Source organism: Aquila chrysaetos, chromosome Z (assembly GCF_900496995.4).
Source record: "Aquila chrysaetos chrysaetos chromosome Z, bAquChr1.4, whole genome shotgun sequence".
In the NCBI taxonomy this organism is placed as follows: Eukaryota; Metazoa; Chordata; class Aves; order Accipitriformes; family Accipitridae; genus Aquila; species Aquila chrysaetos.
The window spans coordinates 17,224,650-17,243,127 of record NC_044030.1 but is presented as its reverse complement, the minus strand read 5'-3'; the positions used below and the strand labels follow the sequence as shown (position 1 = coordinate 17,243,127).

General features: G+C 49.1%; 1 protein-coding gene across 1 annotated transcript; it reads right to left on the bottom strand.

The window, feature by feature from the left end:
* Positions 1-8,576: 8,576 nt before the first annotated feature.
* Positions 8,577-10,425, bottom strand: LOC115337456. Its single transcript, XM_030005753.2, has 3 exons — positions 9,861-10,425; positions 9,550-9,697; positions 8,577-9,362 (listed from the first exon to the last, which is right to left on the bottom strand). Exons 1-3 carry the CDS (start codon positions 10,210-10,212, stop codon positions 8,633-8,635), a joined length of 1,230 nt encoding a protein of 409 aa, XP_029861613.1. The 5' UTR covers positions 10,213-10,425; the 3' UTR covers positions 8,577-8,632.
* Between the last annotated feature and the right edge of the window lie 8,053 nt (positions 10,426-18,478).

The following is an 18,478-nucleotide window of genomic DNA, read 5'->3' as shown; positions in this document are numbered from 1 at the left end:
GGTTTGGGAGGTTTGAGGAGTGCCCAGCTTGCTCCCCATGGACAAGAGGTGCTCCCTCTCCTGGGGTGCGGGTGGCCTTTGGTGGCTGCTGCCCCCAGCACCGGTCAGCAGCACAATCTGCAAATAGCAGCTGTAATTCACACCACAGTCCACTCTCTCTAATGCATATTGGCACACCGGTAATGAGGAATTCAGTGAAAATTGCCCCAAGGGAAATTAGAAGAAACGTTTGTCAAAGGGTGGATGGAGGTTGGAAGAATAGTAGGCTGCTATGGAAACGTGAAGAATGGAGTGTGGTAACCACCAGGAGGTGCTGTCACCTGTGAAATACTCTGCCTCACATCAAACCAGCCTTTGATCCCACTGATACAAAGCCAGAATGACTCTGCAGCTCTCAGTGTCATTGCTCGTCTTGAACTGATGTAGGATGGTCAGCTGCCCACCAATTCTGCACATCCCTTTCTCTCATAGTCAAAAATACATAAGACATTAAAGGCCTCACTTAGTACCACACCTCACATGCCCTTCTCTAGAACAAAAGCCCCAAACACCTGAAAATTCACAGGGCAGAAAATAAGGCTGTGTTTCATCACTTACACAAATCCCTGGGCCAAGCCCTTAGTGGGTTACACCTCGTTAAGTGGAGTTGTACAGCAAGGGGAACTTCTACCCTCTCGCAAATTCCACCTTCAAAAAAAATCTGCTTCCATTTCAAGATACAATCATGATTTTTCAAAAGCACTGGAAAATAACTTTTTTAGTGAAAGTATGTGATGTGTCAGTCAAAATATTGCAATTTAGTTTCCCTTATAAAGTGTTATTCTTTACAATACACTGGAACAGAGCACATGACAACGTCTCTGAAACAATACATTGAAATCAAGTTTTATCTTGCCGGAATTTCCTTTTTGAAAACATCTTCCTACAGATTACTGTACTTGCACATAAGAATAATCAAAAACTGAAACCTCCTCTTAGTTATCCTGTAAAACCCCAAGAGTTGCAAGGTGAGTCTGTTGGCAGCCAAAAGTCCTACACCCACTGCAGTCAGCAGAAGAGGAAAAGACTTGTGGGTGTCCTGGAAGTCCGTAGCACTGTGCAGGGTTGGGCCTTGGAGATCTGTTTCCTTTCCATAACATTTTCTCATGACCTTGTGTGCATGCAGGACTGCTATAAAATAGGATGGCTTCTGAGCACTTGACTGGAAGCAGTGAGTTTACTGATGCACTTTATTGGACAAGAGTGTGAAGAAGATTGAATGCAGCACGATAACAAAATGGGACGAATGGCACATGTCTGCAAGTGTAAATAAATCCACTTCATCAATGCCAAGACAGAGACGCTGCTGCCTACCTTCAGTTCATCTCTGTAGGACTGAACTTTCTATAAATCCTGACACTAGTGCATGACAAAAGAATCCAATTAAATACAAAAAACAAATAGAAATTTTGAAGTTGTGAAAGTCATAGAGGCAATGTTTCATACAGGTAAGGATGATTGATTCAGAGCAGGGAGTGTTAATAAACACATTGGTAACACACCTTGTTTGCTAATGCATAATGAAAAGCAATGCCCACGGGTGGCAGGAGCCAGGTTCTGAGTTGGAAGGTATTCAGAAATGCTGACGTCGGGATGTCTTGGCTCTAATGCGAGAATTTCAACAGCCTGAAATCACCGCAAGAACTGTATTTCTTCCCGTCGTTTCCATTTACTGACAAACAAAACACTGAATTGTAGGAAGGAGAGTCTTGCTTGGTGAACAGAAACTGTCACTTGGCACTCTCACTGACTCAGGATATTTAGACAGAGAAAGCCCAGAAAAGCTTTTGCCATATTAAAATAGCAATAAAGATAATGATAAACCCCTTCATCTGTGTGATACCTATGGTGCATACTGATGTAGCCCAAATTCCCAGTAAGCTTAGCCTAAAAGTAGTTCTGAAGTCATGACGAAAACCCCAGGAGACTGGGGCTAGCCTGGTACTTGGGCCATCTGGATGTGCCTCCTCCTCTTCGGGCCCTCATCCATCCCTCAGGGGGACCTACGCTTTTCATGGCACACAGAGACATCTACTTCCACTGAACTCCTAGGAACATGGCAAACCAAAACCAGGGATTACCTGGATCACTAAATCCCCTCTCCTGCAGATGCACCAACCGCGCGTTGAGCATTTATTCCAGAAGGGCTCAAAGAACATCCTCCAGCCACTACAGAGGGTGCCTTCAGCATTCAAGAGCAAATGAATGGCCTGTCATGAAAGACAAGCTCCTGAGTCTCCATAAGTGTTCCCCAGAGAGCAGCCAACAGGAAAAGCCTTAGCAGATCTCAAACAACAGTCAGTGATGGAAGATAAAGTGGAAACAAGGGAATTCTGAAAGACTCAGAACCATCACTCCCCCAAAACTTGCGCACTCGGGTAACTGTTTGGCACTGTGCTGGAAATAGCAGACCCTACAGAGCTCTGCGCACAGATTTGCTCCTCCGTGCTTGCTTTGAGAGGAGTTTTGGGGCTGTCCTCACAATTGGTTTGTGGTGAAAGCAAGGAAACTTTGTAGCAGGTGCTCTTCCTTCTCTCAAACTCCCCCAATAGTAGGGGCAATGCAGAGACAAGCCCTGGATCTCAAGGTGCACCAAAAAGATCTTCCAGATGAAGGATCGTTTTCACAGGATGTAGCAAGCCTGCAGGTTGATGCAATCACAGAATCATAGAATAGTTTGGGTTGGAAGGGACCTTTAAAGGTCATCTAGTCCAACCCCCCTGCAATGAGCAGGGACATCTTCAACTAGGTCAGGTTGCTCAAAGCCCCATCCAACCTGACCTTGAATGTTTCCAGGTGTGTGAGCCAACACAGGATGCAGGAACAACCACAAAACCTTAGATGAAATGAAAAGAGTAAATTTATTTTCATTACCTCACCAACTGGGGGATCCCTGAAGCAGCACCCGGGCAGAGGCACACAAGTGGGCATGCAGGCACCATGGCTCTTGGTCCTTGCTTGAGGATCCCCAAAGCTGCTGGTTTTGCCTGTTTTTCTAGGATTTGTGCAGCCATAGTTTACCACTGTGCTTTGATCTTTTCCACAGCGGGGCAGGAATCTGAAGCATGTTGAATAGGGTACCTCTAAGTCTATCACAGACCTATGTTATCTACACACAGATGTTGTTCTTGTCAAGCATACAAGACTAAACAATGACTAGTATGATATACGTGCTTTTCAACAACCCAGCTGCAAGTCACCTGAGTGTGTTTACAATCCTCCTGACCAATCTTCCGTCATTTTCCCACACCAGGGATGGGGCATCTACCACTTCCCTGGGCAACCTGTTCCAGTGTTTCATCACCCTCATTGTAAAAAATTCTTTCCTTATGTCCAGTCTAAATCTACCATCTTTCAGTTTAAAACTATTACCCTTGTCCTATCACAACAGGCCCTGCTAAGAAGTCTGTCCCCATCTTTCTTACAAGCCCTGTTTAAGTACTGAACGGCTGCAATAAAGGTCTCACTGGAGCCGCCTTTTCTCCAGGCTCAACAACCCCAACTTTCTCAGCCTTTTTTCATAGGAGAGCTGTTCCATCCCCCTGATCATTTTCATGGCCCTCCTCTGAACCCGCTCCAACAGGTCCATGTCTTTCCTGTGCTGAGGAGCCCAGAGCTGGATGCAGTACTCCAGGTGGGGCCTCACCAGAGTGGAGGAGATGGGCAGAGCCACCTCCCTGTGAGAGACTGAAGGAGTTAATGTCTCAAACATTGTGGTGGGGCAAGTTCTGCAGGGAAGGGGAAGCTATTCCCTAAATGACCCCCCAAGCCCACAGCCCAAAGGCTACGTAATTAGCCTAATGACTTCAAGTGCCTGCCTGAAGGAGGGGCAAGGATGACACAAAATGAAGCCCCATGTTCGCAAGCCCACTGGAACTGGACCCCTTGGCTGACTGGACCCCTCGGCTGACTGAACCAACACTGGATCCAGGACTGGTGAAATCTTTCTCTTCTCTCTCTCTTTCCCTTTTCCTTTTCCATAATCCCTACACCTCATCCCTTTAGACATAAACCATTGACCAAGTCTGGGACTAGGAGCGGATTCAGTCACCCTTAGGCTCCTTGCTGAGGAGTCATCTAGAAAGCAAGAGGGTTCGCTCTGAACCTCATGACTCAATGGGAGGGCTCTCCTTATTGTCTTCCCTGAACTGATTCCCAAATAAGCAAGGCCTGTAGTATATGTTTGGTGATGTATGGTTAGCACATGTTACACAGTTTACTGACATAGTTTCATGCCATTTTTTGTTGTGAGCATACCAATTTTGGTAGTGAGCATGCCAATTCTTGTGAGCAAATAAAAATTGAGTTTTGTGAGTTAAAGGATCCCTGTTGTCATTCCACCTTAATTCTGACCTGGGAATCAGCAAACCTGAGTCATTGTCCTGAGAAATTAGGACGTGACACTCCCTCAACCTGCTGGCCCCCCTTCTTTTGATGCAGCCCAAGATACGGCTGGTTTTCTGGGCTGCGAGCGCACATTGTCAGCTCACGCCCAGTTTTTTTATCCACCAGTATCCCCAAGTCCTTCTCTGCAGGGCTGCTCTCAATCCCTTCATCCGCCAGCCTGTATTGATACCGGGGGTTGCCCCGACCCAGGTGCAGGACCTTGCACTTGGCCTTGTTAAACATCATGAGGTTCACAGGGGCCCACTTCTTGAGCTTGTCCAGGTCCCTCTGGATGGCATCCCTTCCCTCAGGTGTGTCAACTGCACAACTCAGCTTGGTGTTGTCTGCAAACTTGCTGAGCATGCACTCGATCCCACTATGTCGTTGATGAAGATATTAAACAGTACTGGTCCCCATATGGACCCCGAGGGACACCACTCATCACTGATCTCCATCTGGACATTGAACAGTTGACCACTACCCTCTGGACGCGACCATCCAGCCAGTTCCTTATCCACCAAATCCAATTTAGAAAGAAGGATGTCATGGGAGACCGTGTCAAAGGCCTTACAGAAGTCCAGAGAGATGACATCCATGGCTCTTCCATTGTCCCCTGATGTCATCACTTCATCACAGAAGGCCACTAGGGTGGTCAGGCAAGACTTGCCCTTGGTGAAGCCATGCTGGCTGTCTCGACCTCGCTGTCCTCCATGTGCCTTAACATAGCTTCTAGGAGGATCTATTCCATGATCTTCCCAGGCACAGAGGTGAGGCTGACAGGTCGGTAGTTCCCAGGGTCCTCCTTTCTGCCCTTTTTAAAAATGGGTGCAATGTTTCCCTTTTTCCAGTCACTGGGGACTTCACCTGACTGTCATGACTTTTCAAATATCATGGAGTGGCTTGGCAGCTACATCAGCCAATTCCCTCAGGATTCTGGGATATATTTTATCAGGTCCCATAGACTTATATATGTTCAGGTTCCTGAGGTGGTCTTGAACCTGATCTTCTCTTACAGTGGGAGGGACTTTGCTCCCCCAGTCCCTGTCTTGAGGTCCATCCACTTGAGAAGTGTGGGAAGAGAAGTTGCCAGTGAAGACTGAGGCAAAAAAGTTGTTGAGTACCTCAGCCTCCTCCTTGTCTGTTGTTACCAGTTTGCCAGTCATGTTCATCAGGGGTGGGGTACACTTTCTTGGACCTTCCTTTTCTGGATGACATATCTGTAGAAGCCCTTCTTACTATTCTTTGCATCCCTTGCCAAGTTCAGCTCCAGCCACACCTTGCCTTTCCTGACCCCATCCCTACACAACCAGGCAACATCCCTGTACTCTTCCCAGGGTATCTGTCCCTGCTTCCACTGTCTGTGCATATCCTTCTTGCCTTTTAGTTTGACCAGCAGGTCTCAACTCAGCCATACCAGTCTCTTGCCTTCCTTTACTGATTTCTCACACCTGGGGATCGAGAGCTCTTGCCCTCTGTGGAAAGAGACCTTAAAGATCTGCCAGCTCCGTTCTGCTCCCTTGTTCCTGAGGGCTGTTTCCCAGGGGGTCCCATTGACTAACTCCTTGAACAGCTGGAAGTTTGCTTTCCTAAAATTCAGGGTCCTGACTTCACTCTTTGCCTGTCCTATATCCCTCAGGACTGCGAGCTCCACCAGTGCATGATCACTGCAGCCCAGGCTGCCTCCAGTCTTGACATCACTGATTAGCTCACTTGCATTGGTGACCAACAGGTCCAGTATCACATCCCCTCCTGTAGGGCGGCCCATTACCTGGCTGTTCTCTAACAAGTGTACAACTAATGTTTACTGTGGAGCAGAGAAGATGATAGGCCAAATAAATGCCACATTCTGGTATTCCAGTATTTGTGCTCAAGAAAAGGGGGAAAGGGCCGTGGATCAGGCAAACACCAAACTCTTATTCACCACTCAGTGCAACTTGAGATGTAGGGGGAGCCTGATGAAACCGCCAGGAGATCAATTTGAAACAGATAAAGGGAAAATACTACTTTGCACAGGGGGTATCAATCTTCTGGAAGCTGTTAGCCCAGGAGGCTGTGAAGGCAGGGAGTAGCAGCTGATCCAAAAAGGTGTTAGGCAAATTCACAGACAAAAGGTCTATAAACAGATACAGAAAGGCTTGGCAAGCATGTGTTTCTTCATCTGTGTTATGGGTCCTGGGGAACCAAAGGGTAATGGACTGCAGACAGTGGGCAGGGGCACATGCTCTCCCTAAATATCTTCCCCTTCTGTGACTGTCAGAAACAGAATACTATGGCAGATGTAGCACTGATCTAACCTGGTAGGGCTATTTTGTGGACTGAAATCTTTCCGGTTTTGTTGACTGAAAAGTAGGCATCTGTATTAGAAAGTTGTAATAGACATCATAAAAATGTATATATCAGCACCTATCACAAGGTTTCAGTCTTTCAGATGTTGTAGAACAGGCCTGCTAACAATGGGAGCATTTTAGCTCCAACAGGGTAATTGGAAATTGGATTTTTCTTTCCAGCATGTCCTTTGGGATCTTCTACAATTGAGCTACTGGATGTTTTGACGGATAATTGTGATGGTAATGCTAGTGGTGCAATAATAATAATAATAAAAATAATAATGAGGGTGATTATAAGTATTTCTTTGCAGCTGAATAGCAGCCTGAGAAAGTTATTTGGGCAATTTTTTACAAAAAGCCCCAACTTATGCCCAGAACAAACCCATTAATCCATCTTCTATTGTACTGATAATGGGGAAAAGTATGTTTTACTCACATGCCTCAAAAATTACTCACCTTAGGCAAGTGGAGAAGAGAATTTTTTCTGGTCTGATTTATTCAATCCTTATTTCCAAAGACTTCACAACACTTTACAAAATAATCAGCCACCATGCTCCCCTGAGCTCACTACACCATCAGCTTATCGGTCATGCCAACAGAGATACTACAAGGAAAATCTCATGGTCAGTTGGGTCACTAATACTGGTGTTCAGGAATTGCTTTGGTCATGTGTTACGATAACAGCCTGAAGGCCCAGCCAAGCCCCTGCTGTATGAGGGGTGTGAGGCATGCTGTAAAAAAGCATTCATGCTCCCACAGCCTACAATGTAAAAGGGGGAAGCAAAAACACAGGGAGATGACGCGAGAGCCAGAGAAGAGGGGACCAGAGTAGCCCAGGCAAACTCACAGCCTTCTCCGCTGGAACTTCTTGCCTCCCACTTCCAGCTGCGCCTTGCTCTACTGCCGACACAATGAAACAAATTTGTCATTGTCTGATTGACTTCTGCTTACCACCACAGCAGACAAGCCATGCTTGTTTTGCAGACTTACCATGTCCATAGTCAACCTGTCTTTCTCCAGGAACAAGGTGAGGTCAGATGAAACACAAATGCTCGTCTTTCTTTTGACTGCTAGAGTGTGATGCCAGGGGAAGATAAATGACTTGAGCACCTCCATGAAAACAGTCTGGTGATGAATTAGAATAGCATAGTGAAAAGGAAAGGAAAGAGGAAAGGAAAAGGGGAAAGGGAAAAGAAGGAAAAGGAACTACTACTACAGCAGGAGCCTCTGCTGGTAGGATTCAGCTTAGAAGATGACACTTCCCTACCAAAGCCCTCCTGGGATTTCTGGGATACCTGTGGGATTTTAGCAGAATGTGAGGGTACAGGGAGTATGCAAAGAGGTAACATTTGAGCACATGCCTCTTGTCCACATCTGCACCTTCCCAAGATAATGCTCTTCTCTCTTCTCCTCTGGTGGTATTTCTGCATTTCTTCTCACTTCACTGCCCTTCGTCCATCCTTCTTTGACAGCCCTCCCAGCAGTGAGGTTGCCCTGGCCAACATCAGACAGCAAAGAGAAACCAGAGCAGAGCAGAAGTGTCAGTAGGTGGGCAGAGAGAGGGACTGGAGGCAGGCTGAGGGCATCGGACCTGTGACGAAACCAGCTTCCCCTCCTGCCCGCTCTGCCCTCAGCATCTGTTGTGCCGCCGGTGCGTGGCTGCAGCAGGATTTCCTGCAGGAGGAAGCACCACCAACACTGGCCCTGGGGCTCCGGGCACCCATGGCCGTGCCCCCCAGCTGGCTGGCGGCAGCCGTGGTGGGGCACGGGGGCGCCGGGAAAGGCACCAGGAGAAGGGGGAGAAAGCAGCACCCGGAGACTGTGTCAGGGAAACAGGAATTTATTTCCTTTTCCTTGAATCAAGGGTTGACAGAGCCCTGCTAGTGCCGCCGGCGGGGTGGCCTCTTGCAGGGCTGGGCAGAGTCCCGGGGGCCGGAGGCCTTCCTCTTCGGGGGGCGCCAGGGCCCCCTGGGCAAGCGGTCCCTGCCCCGGCCAGGAGCGGAGGGGCTGCAGCCCTGGGCAGAGGGACCTGCCGCCGCCGCCTCCCCCGGCTCCTCCTGGGGCTGATCTTGCTCTGCAGGGACAGGCGCAGATGGGCGGCTGTCGGGACCCCCGCGGAGGGTGGCCTCTGACGTGCTGGCTTCCTCTTCCACGTCGGGGCCTGCAGCGCTGCTGGAGGAGGCCGGGTGGGGAGCGGGAGTCCACCCCGGGGAGGCCGTGGAGCTGGGGCTGGCTGCAGGGCCGTTGTCCTCCCCGCCGGCAGCGCGGGGGTCCTGCTGGCCCAGGTGCTGGCGGACCGCCCAGCCGCACAGGCGAACGGCGGCGGTGATGAGCCGGGGGACGAATGTCCGCGTGTGTTGTGACAGGCAGTTCTGCAGCTTCTGCACCAACACCTCCTCGTCCAGACCCCAGAGGCACAGGTGGGCCACAATGATCCCCTCCGCGGCAGCCACCTCCCACCACTGCTCCTCGTAGAGCACCCCGAGCTCATGTCGCACCCAGGGCAGCAGGGGCCTGATGTTATTGGGGTGGCTCTTGAAAAAGTCCGCCCAGACCGCAGGAGGGAAGCTGCCCACTTGAGCCCAGGGCACCAGCCCCGCAGGCCCCTGCTCATCCTGGTGGTCTTCAGCCATTGGCTCTCTGAGGCTTGGGACATCCAATGTCAAAAAATCATCCTCCGACCGCACTGAGAACAAGATGGCCGTCGTCCCCGACCTGCACAGGGGGCAGTTTGGCTTCTGCTGTACCCAGCGCAGTGCACAGCCTAAGCAAAACTGGTGGAGGCAAGGCGACATGTAGGCGATGTCGTCTTGATCGTCGCAGCAGATGGGGCAGCTCCACTCGCTCTCGGTGGCCATGCTCTCTGCATGCTGAGGTGAGCTGGGAAGCGCTGAGGACAAGGAGCTGCTCCCTCTTGCTGGCGCTGCAGCGGCGGCTGTCGTGCGCTGCAAAATGGAGAGAGGCCACGGTCACTCGCTGTCCCGGGGAGGGGAGGGGAGGAAGAAATGCCCAGGCCCCTCGAGAAGGACACCCTCCTGGCTCCCCAAGCCCCATCACCCGCCCCACGGCTGCTCGGGGAGGGGGGACACGTTTCCGCGCACAGCTCACCTCCGCTGCTGCAAGCGCACCCCGCGGTGCCCAGCTGCCTGAACCAGGCAGGGCTGGGGAAACACAGGGCATGGTTCTGGGATGGGCACTGAGAGCTGCCGATGGCAGCCACCAAAGCACCACCCAGCACCAGGAGAAACCTTGCTCGACCCTCCAGACCTCGCAGGCACGCTCGGCAGGAGCCCAGGCACGAGCCAGACTGGCCCAGGCTCTGCTGGTGCCCGGAGACAAGCAGCAAGGGACACGAGGTCACAGTGCATCGCCCGCTGATGTCACAGGCCACCGCTCGGCCTTCCACGCCCACAGGTGCACAGCATCTGGAGAAAAAGAAAATAGCGTTTCTTGTTTTCATCTTCTACATTTCCCTGTTGCCCTGGCTTGGTCACCTGCAACACACGCCCATGACTGTGTGTCTCGTCCCCACTCCTGACGCCTTGCAGAGGTCTCCTGCAAGGGGGAGCCTGGCGGGAACAGTTGGCGTGGACTGCCCGCGGCTGGGTGACGTGTCCCCCAGCTGGCTGCCTTTCCCCGTGCAATGCCGGGATTTGCAGAGGGGACCTGGGTGGTTAGTGGCCAGCCCTGGGTGAGAGTCTCCCGGCCTGCTGGGTCGTGCCCCCCGCCGGCGGGTAGAAGCCTGAAGGGGCATTGCGCTCCAGCCCCATCCACTCCCGCTGGCACTCGCCCACAGTGCCGGGTCCCTCTCCGCTTACCAAGATTGCCGTGCTTCTGGTAGCTGGTGCTCCTGGCCAACTGTTGCACCGGTGGTCCTCAAAAGAGCTAGCAATGGAGCCTGAGCCTACATACGCAGGAAGAAGCTGTAGTTGCTGTCCCTCCAGAGTACGGTAGAAGGGCCGCAGGCGCCCTGCTCACGACTCTGGGGAGCCCAGGATCGATCACCGCATGGGCCGTGCTGTCCCATCATCTGTTCCTGCCTCTGGCTTTCATAATAATTTATAGTCATTAGTCCAAGCACTTCTTTTTTATTTCAGAAGAGCATTTTCTGTTCAAGGTTGACTGCCTAGAGAGTGAAGGGTGCTGTGTAAGTCGGCCACGTGGGTCTGGCTGTGAAAATCTCGTGAGGTGACAGCCCATATTTGCTATTCCCAACACTTCTCGTCTACGTCAATGGGAGAGGCAAACACACCCAGACATTTCAGGCCAGTCTCTGCACAAAGTTTTTGCCCACTTGCTTTTAAAGTCAAGAGCTTTTCCTCTCTACAGCCCCATTGGATTGGGCGTGATGGGCACAAAGACACTTTGGTTCTGTTTGCAGGGCTGCACAATTTCTCTGCAATGCTTGCCCAGAAAAGTGGGTCCCCTTGTTGCTATCTAGCGGTAGGGGAATGCTAAACGCAGGAATGAGTTCTCTCTGCAATTTGTTTTTCCAACAGTTGTTTCATCTGCATGTTTACGAGGACGGTTTCTCAATCCTGAGAACGTTTCTAAAATGAGAAGGACCTATACAAAATCACAGCATCTAGGCCTCTGAATAAAGTAAATCTGCAAATTTACAAATGGTTCCCACGGTGCCAGGTGTGCAGCTATACTTGTCTTCTCCTTCCGTCTTACACCGTTTTGTTGAAAACTTGTCCTAACCGTATGAAGCCTTAAGAATTTGAAGGGTACTATGCTAGCAAGCTTCAGTCGTTAACACCTTCATTTCTGACCAAATGAAAGCCCTTTCCTGATTGTTCAAACTACGGAACTGCTTGAATAACTGAAAATGTGTATGAATTATACAAATCCTAAATTTATGTGGCGTGTTTAAAAAGAAAAAAAAATCATACTTAAAGTTCTTCAACTTTCCTTTTCCAGTATTAGCTGTATCTTCCGATACACCAACACTGTGCACTCACTGACCACATCAAAACCTTCTATTGCTCTCATCCCATTCCAAAACAATGTTGAGAATGGACAGATAATGGGAAAAGAGGTGCACAAGCAAAATTTCAGGCAAACCCATCAAAAATGTGGAGCAAACCTATCCTGGCATGGAGCTGCCGTCATCCCCCCTGTGCTGCTGTGGGCCACTGACTGGGCCACGTGAGCAAGGGCAGGTCCACCTGTTCTTCCTCTTGCTGCACGCCCAAAGCCGCTTCGCCTGCAGCTTGCAGGGAGCTGTAAAGCACTCCAGCCAGGCCCACGGCAGGGTGTTGTCTGCCTCCTTGGGTTGCTGTAGGACAATTACTGGGACGCAATCAAGTGAACTACAGCTTGAAACTGGGGTGGGAGAGAAGGGCTGGGGGTAAGCAATAGGAGAGTTTCCCTATCTCTCCTTTACCATCTTCTCAGGCATATCTCCGAGGGAGGAATCCCTGGGCACATCACAGGAGTCTGAACAACCCCACTTTCTTCAGCCTTTAAATACCTAATCTCAACCACTGCTGGCTGAGTAGGTAGTTCAGTTCATATTCAGTACAAACTGAAACGTCTAAAGCAAAGCTCCTGCTGCTTTGGTGGATGAGCCCGGTATCTCTGGTTCTCCATCAACGGGAGGGTCGGTCTGAATGCTGTCTCAGCTCTTTCGCTGCACTGACCCCCTTCAGTGCCGAGGATGGCACCGAAACTGTCACCTGGCCTGTCCCTGTGCACGGGTTGTTGTCATTCCTAAGGGCAGGATCCCTAGAAGGGTTCCGGCTCTTAGGGGAGGAAAAGGTTAAAAAACCCCCAATCATCCATCTCCTTGGATCAGGGACTTACCTGAGCATCCTCGGGGACGAGGATCTCTCGTGCCTCTAGCAGTCGGACTGGCTGACCGTGGGTTGTCCTCCCCAGCCACCTCCTGTTAACAAGCAGGATGGGATGCGTCTGTCTACGGAGGTTGGCATTTCCAATAGGTATGTTATTTACAGAGCCCTGTAATACTCGGTTCTACTACTTGTCTCTGTCAGGTTTAAATCTCTGCAAGATGAGGCCACTCTTTTGCAACTGTGCATTTCCCTTTCCTACCTGATTCTTCACAAATTTGGAAAGTCAATTTGCAGAGAGCTTAGAACCATAGACTCATAGAATCATTCAGGTTGGAAAAGGCCTCTAAGGCTATCGAGTCCAACCACAAACCTAACACCGCCAAGTCCACCACAAAACCACGTCCCCAAGTGCCCACATCTACACGTCTTTTAAATACCTCCTGGGATGGTGACTCAACCTCTTCCCTGGCAGCCTGTTCCAGTGCTCCATAAGCCTTTTGGTGAAGAAATTCTTCCTGCCTTTTGCTCTGGTGTTCGGAGAACACAATACCACTGGGTGTCAAGGAAGCCTGCTCAACAGGGACCGAAAAAGAGGGGGAAAGAGAGGAAGAAGAGAGAGGGGGAAGAGAAAGAGAAAAGTGAGGGGGGAAGAAAGGGAAGGAGAAAAGGACGAAGGAGGAGGGAGGGAGGGAGGGAGGGAGGTTAGGAGAGAATGAAGGAAGTAAGGATCAAGAGGAAGGAAGGAAGGGAAAGAGAGATACATAAGACTGTAAGAGGACAATGGAAGGAAGGAGATGGGCATTACAGAATGATTAAGAAAGAAAGAAAAGAAAGAAGAGGAAGGGAAGGATGCCTTCGAGGAAGGAAGGAGAGAAAGAAGGACGGAAGGAAAGAAGGAAGGAAGGGAGAAGAAGGAAGGAAGGAGGTCTGCACAAATGATGTAAAGCAGCTAAGCGTCACCTCAATTCTCTAAACCTCATGAGTGATTCAGCACTGGGTGGAAAGTGACTGGTGACCCTGTTTTCCGAAGAACACTCCTTCTGTGCCTGGCACAGTGAATCTACACCACTGACAACTTGCTTTTAAGAGAAAGGATTGTTCTCTGTCTGGGTGGCATGTTGAGGCCGGAAGCTTTGTTTTGCCAAGCTAGCAGGAACTGGAGGAATCCCTCCATTCTGAACGATGCAACAGAACAGGTCCCAGGGGAACATTATTTAAGTGCCTGTGGAGGTCAGGTAAAGTTTTGCCCAAGCAGAGCTTATGCTGGCTACCACTGTGCCGAGCAGTTTCTATGTACCTGACGGGCTAGTGCCTAATGTCACGTTGCTCAGGCACACAACCTCTCCAAAAAATTCGTTTACTCTGGCAGGGCGGTAAATGACTGCTTTTCTTTTTCTCACTTACTTAATTGGATTCTAGTTACTCTCAGCTGTGAAAGTATTATTAGAACCTGTCCGTTAAGATTTTCCAGGAGAGGACGAACCTGTCATTCAAACCTGCAGTGCAACACATCTGTGTGCAGAAACCTAGACAGACTCCATGGATCTATGCAGAAACAGCAGGAGGCAAGAGAGATGACATTCAGGAAATAGGCAGCCCACCCGCTTTAGATACTGCAAATCCAGAAAAGTGTCAAATTTAAAGAAACGGGCCTCCTGAATGCAGGTTGTTTCGCACATTGTAGCATGGGCAGTTCAAGAACACCAGAATGACATGTATTGCTTTGAACTTCACTATTTTACACAACTTCCAAATTTTCTCCCCCTCCCAGACCAGTTTGGGAAACAATTAGTAGGAGTGATGCCATTAGTCACACGATTAGCTATGAAGAAGCAAGGTTCCCTCTCTCTTCTACTTCCAAGAGGGAGTAGAAAAAAGAAGAGAGAGGCACCTCCAACGACTAGCAAGAGCGTGCGTGACTCTCCATCTCTACATTACACAGACAGTGTTGGCCTCAGGTTGGTATCAGCCAAGCACTGGCCTGCAAGACCTTACCTGCAACAGCTGGCGAAAGGGTGATTGCTCCTCGTGGATAAATCTCTGTGTCCCAGAAGCTAGCACTTGAGTGGACAGCAGTGGGATAAAACATGGCAGCATACCTGCACAGCACTGGACGTCCAACCAATTTTTCATTCTGTTCGCTCTCGCACGCTGCTGGGAGTTCCAAGGTGGAAGTTCTCCTCTTCTGTCTGTCTGTGCCACTCCAAGTGCCTTCCATTGCTGAAAACAGCAAGCGTCCTTCTGGTGGCTCCTAAGAAGGAGATTAGAAAAAAAAACTGAAACCTTCCTCAGCACGTGGATGGGGAATAGATACCCGGTTGTGGGCCACATTGGCAAAGTTGGGCTACAGCCATTTCAAGTCTCAACCCAGCAACCATCTCCTTTCTGCCCTAGCAGCCTGTGTGCCTGCACAAACTGTCCTCGTAAAGTGGCATTCTGCTAGTCACCTCTTTTCCCTGGCATGCACTCCTGACATAATGATATACCTCTCCTGAGGCATTCCGGACCGGTCCTGAGGCTTCACCTTGCAAACTACAGGGAAGTGGGGAAGACACCAGGAGATACTTTGCATCCGATCACAGAAGAGCCGTTTTGCAAACTTGCCGTTTTCAAGCTGTCCGCTAAAAAGCGGCAGGGATCACCCAGACAAGTGTATTTCAGAGATTTTCACTGAAGCCCGGGGAACGACGCTAGTCTTCTGAAATGCCAGAACTGTGCATGAATACTTCCTCCTCTAAGAGAATTACTTATTCTGGCAACCACATGGTAAGGCATGAAAGAGTCTTGACCGTTTATTCATCAGTTCCACTTGCAAAACCAAATAACATTTCACAAAAAGACAACAGTCATCTCTCTTAGAATCTCTTTTTCTTCACTGACTCTCTCAGGTTAAACAAATCCACTTTAGTCCCACTCACTAGCTACCAGATACCTGAAACTCTGTCAGAGCAGCTACACATCCAAATATTAAGACACACTGTTCACTATTTAGAAAAGAAAAAAAAAAGGAGGGGCAAATTTCTGACAGGATCTTAGAAATCTAATAACCAGTAAAACCACATTACAGACAGGCGTAAGCTACAGGCAACACACAGCATGCTGCTCAGGGAATGAACGGACACCCAAGCACACGAGCGTGTTTAGAGCTGTGAAATGTAAAAATGATACAACATGTGTATTTCACACTCAAGCTGTGGCATTCATGTGCTAATGGCAATTCCCAGACCTTGATGACAACATCAGTCCTTCCTAAGAAAAAGAAAGTGAGTTCGCAATTGTTTCATGAGGATTTGTTTGACGCGCGACAAATGACTTCCAATAGAAAACGTCATTTGGGGGGAAAAAAGCCCCGACTTCAAAAGACATTCCAATTGCTTTCATTTCAACTAGAACTTGTTTTTCACACTTTGTGAAAACTCGGTTTCAAAATGTATGAAGGACAAAGAAGGCAAGGACTGGACTGCTCAAAGAAAGAAGGAACTGTTGTTTCAAATCAGTTAGTACCGGGACCAAGCAGAAAGAAGGTGGAGCTTCTGGGTGTGGATTTGCCAAACCTTGGTGCTTCACGGCTGTTGGTCGCGCACTCATGTCTTTGGTGTCACTGCTGATCTGGGCAGTCTCTCTCTCACAGACATTTTTTTCTTTTATGCTGCTGGACGTCAGGTGGATTAATGCTCCAGCACAGCTAGCTCTGTAGCGCAGACGGAATGAGAAGATGAATTGCCACGTCTCAAAGATGCTCAACCGTGTGTCCTGCTCAGCCAGAGGAAGTGAAACTCTACATTTAGTCTAAGAGCCCCATGGCACGAGCTACTGCAAGGACCTTGTGTAGGTCCCGAAAAGCAACCAGCCAAGCCCTTGAAGACAGCAGCCCATTTCTTTCTGGCTCAAACACGACTCGGTTTAAGGTGATGAACCTACATGACCAAGACAAAGCTAATGAAAGAACTAAATTTACCTCTCTCTTTAGGAGCGCTGCTAGAAGCAGAAAGGACCAAACAGCTTCCCGCCAACCAGAGCCGCTTTCATCCTAACGCGACCATTAGTGCTGGTGTTGCGACGGTAGCTTGCAAGGCACCCACAGCCAGCAAAATCATGAACTGCAGCGGTGCCTTCCCCAGCTATTGTAGCAATCACCTTTTACACCGTGCTTTAAAAAGACATCCCCGTTTGCCAGTGGAAGCGGAAGAGAAGCAGTTTTCAACAATTCCCCCTTGCCCATGCAGCGGCTCCTTGGTGCAGAGAAAACCCCAGGCTGCTCTGCGTCACAGCTGAGAGGAGCAGTCACTCCAATTTTAAAGCAGTTCAATTATCAGTTGCCAGGAACCATACCAAAGAGTTGCTGGTGAGACCATGGTATCTCCAGTGAGTAAACCAGGATTATAAACAATTCTTAACTGAAATGAGAGATTCTTCATAGCCCTCTCTCACCTAAACCATCACGTGCTCCTTTTCCCCGCCCCAGGTAGCTGATACTCCATTTTTTCTCCAAGCTGTACAAAAGTCAGTGTCCTACACAGCAGCTGGCAAAGGTTACTCCACTGTCTTTTCTCATGTGTACTGTGACATTTTGGCCATGCTTTAGCTAACAGAACTTGGCAGACTGTAGGAAAAAAATGCACCTAAAGATTAAGACTTGGAATATTTTACTGTTCGTTTCACAAGATCAGAATCTTCAGCCAAAATTCTCAGAAAACTGTTATTTTTTCCCCTTTAGACATGAGCAAAGATACAAATCCAAAGTTAATGAAGCAAAGGTATTCCAGTTCACGGTGCAAACCTAGATGAATCACAAATGCAGAAGACCTATTAATTGGGATGGTCGTTCGAAGTGACGTTGAACTTTTGCCCTGCTGCCTCCAGGGGAGGTATGGAGAAGGCAGAGCCAGACTCGTCCCAGCTGGAGAAAAGCAGATCTCTGGTCACCACAAAGGTGGTCAAACACCTGAACGGGCGGCCCAGAGAGGCTGTGGCGTATTCAGCCTTGCAGATATTTGAACTCAGCTGCCCAAGGCCTCGAGCAACCTGAATCAGATGCCCTCCTCTGAGAGGGGGATTAGACCAGAGACCTCCAGAGGTCCTCTCCAACCTGAATTGCTCCATCAGTTCTACCTCATACAGTCAACGAATGCATGCATCCATCAAGCTGCAATGGAGTATAACTCCATCATTGCTTTTTTATCATAACATTCAGCTTTAAGCACAGGAATTTTGACTTGGCAACATTCAATGAAACGTCAGGATCCTTCAGTAAAGGTTATAAATGAATAGCTCCCGCAGGAAGGGTGTGTTCCTCCTCCCCTGCTGCCCTCAGTGGAGCAGCCGGGAATTACGTGGGATGACTCAAGGATTATAACTGGTCTAGCTTATCGTCCGAAAATGTTCTGGTGAAAGATGGATGGAAGGTGTTTTTTGGACAACTGGTGGCCTGGCCTACTTTGGGCTGTTTTGGAAGAGTCAGAATACCATGACAGCAGATGATGTCTTCTCAAAAATCGAGCACAAGCTTTGTCTCTTGTTGTGTGTCCTAGCATTTTATTTCAGAGATGCGTGCTTAGTGATACTAGCGTCACAGTCCGGGAAAAGAAATGTGTTAATGATTTTAATAGCATATGTAGAACTGAGTAGCCAAAGCTCCTGTTGTTTGCACAAGAGTAGTAGGGATTTGGTTTTGGCTTACGCAGGTGGAGGAGCAGTGTTGTCAAAGTGGGAGAATAATAGAGGTGGGTGATGGAATAGCTCAGCACACAAATTTTCAGCAACGTGATTCTGTTCTAGCAGCTTGGTACTGAAGTGTGTTGGAAAATTACCATTCCCTGACAAAATCTGCCAGCATCGTATTTACCTGAGCAGAGACTTTGAAAGTCGTTGTTATTCATGGACTCCTGCAGTGGTTTTTCCTGGTGGACTGGTTCTTTTCCGTGTACA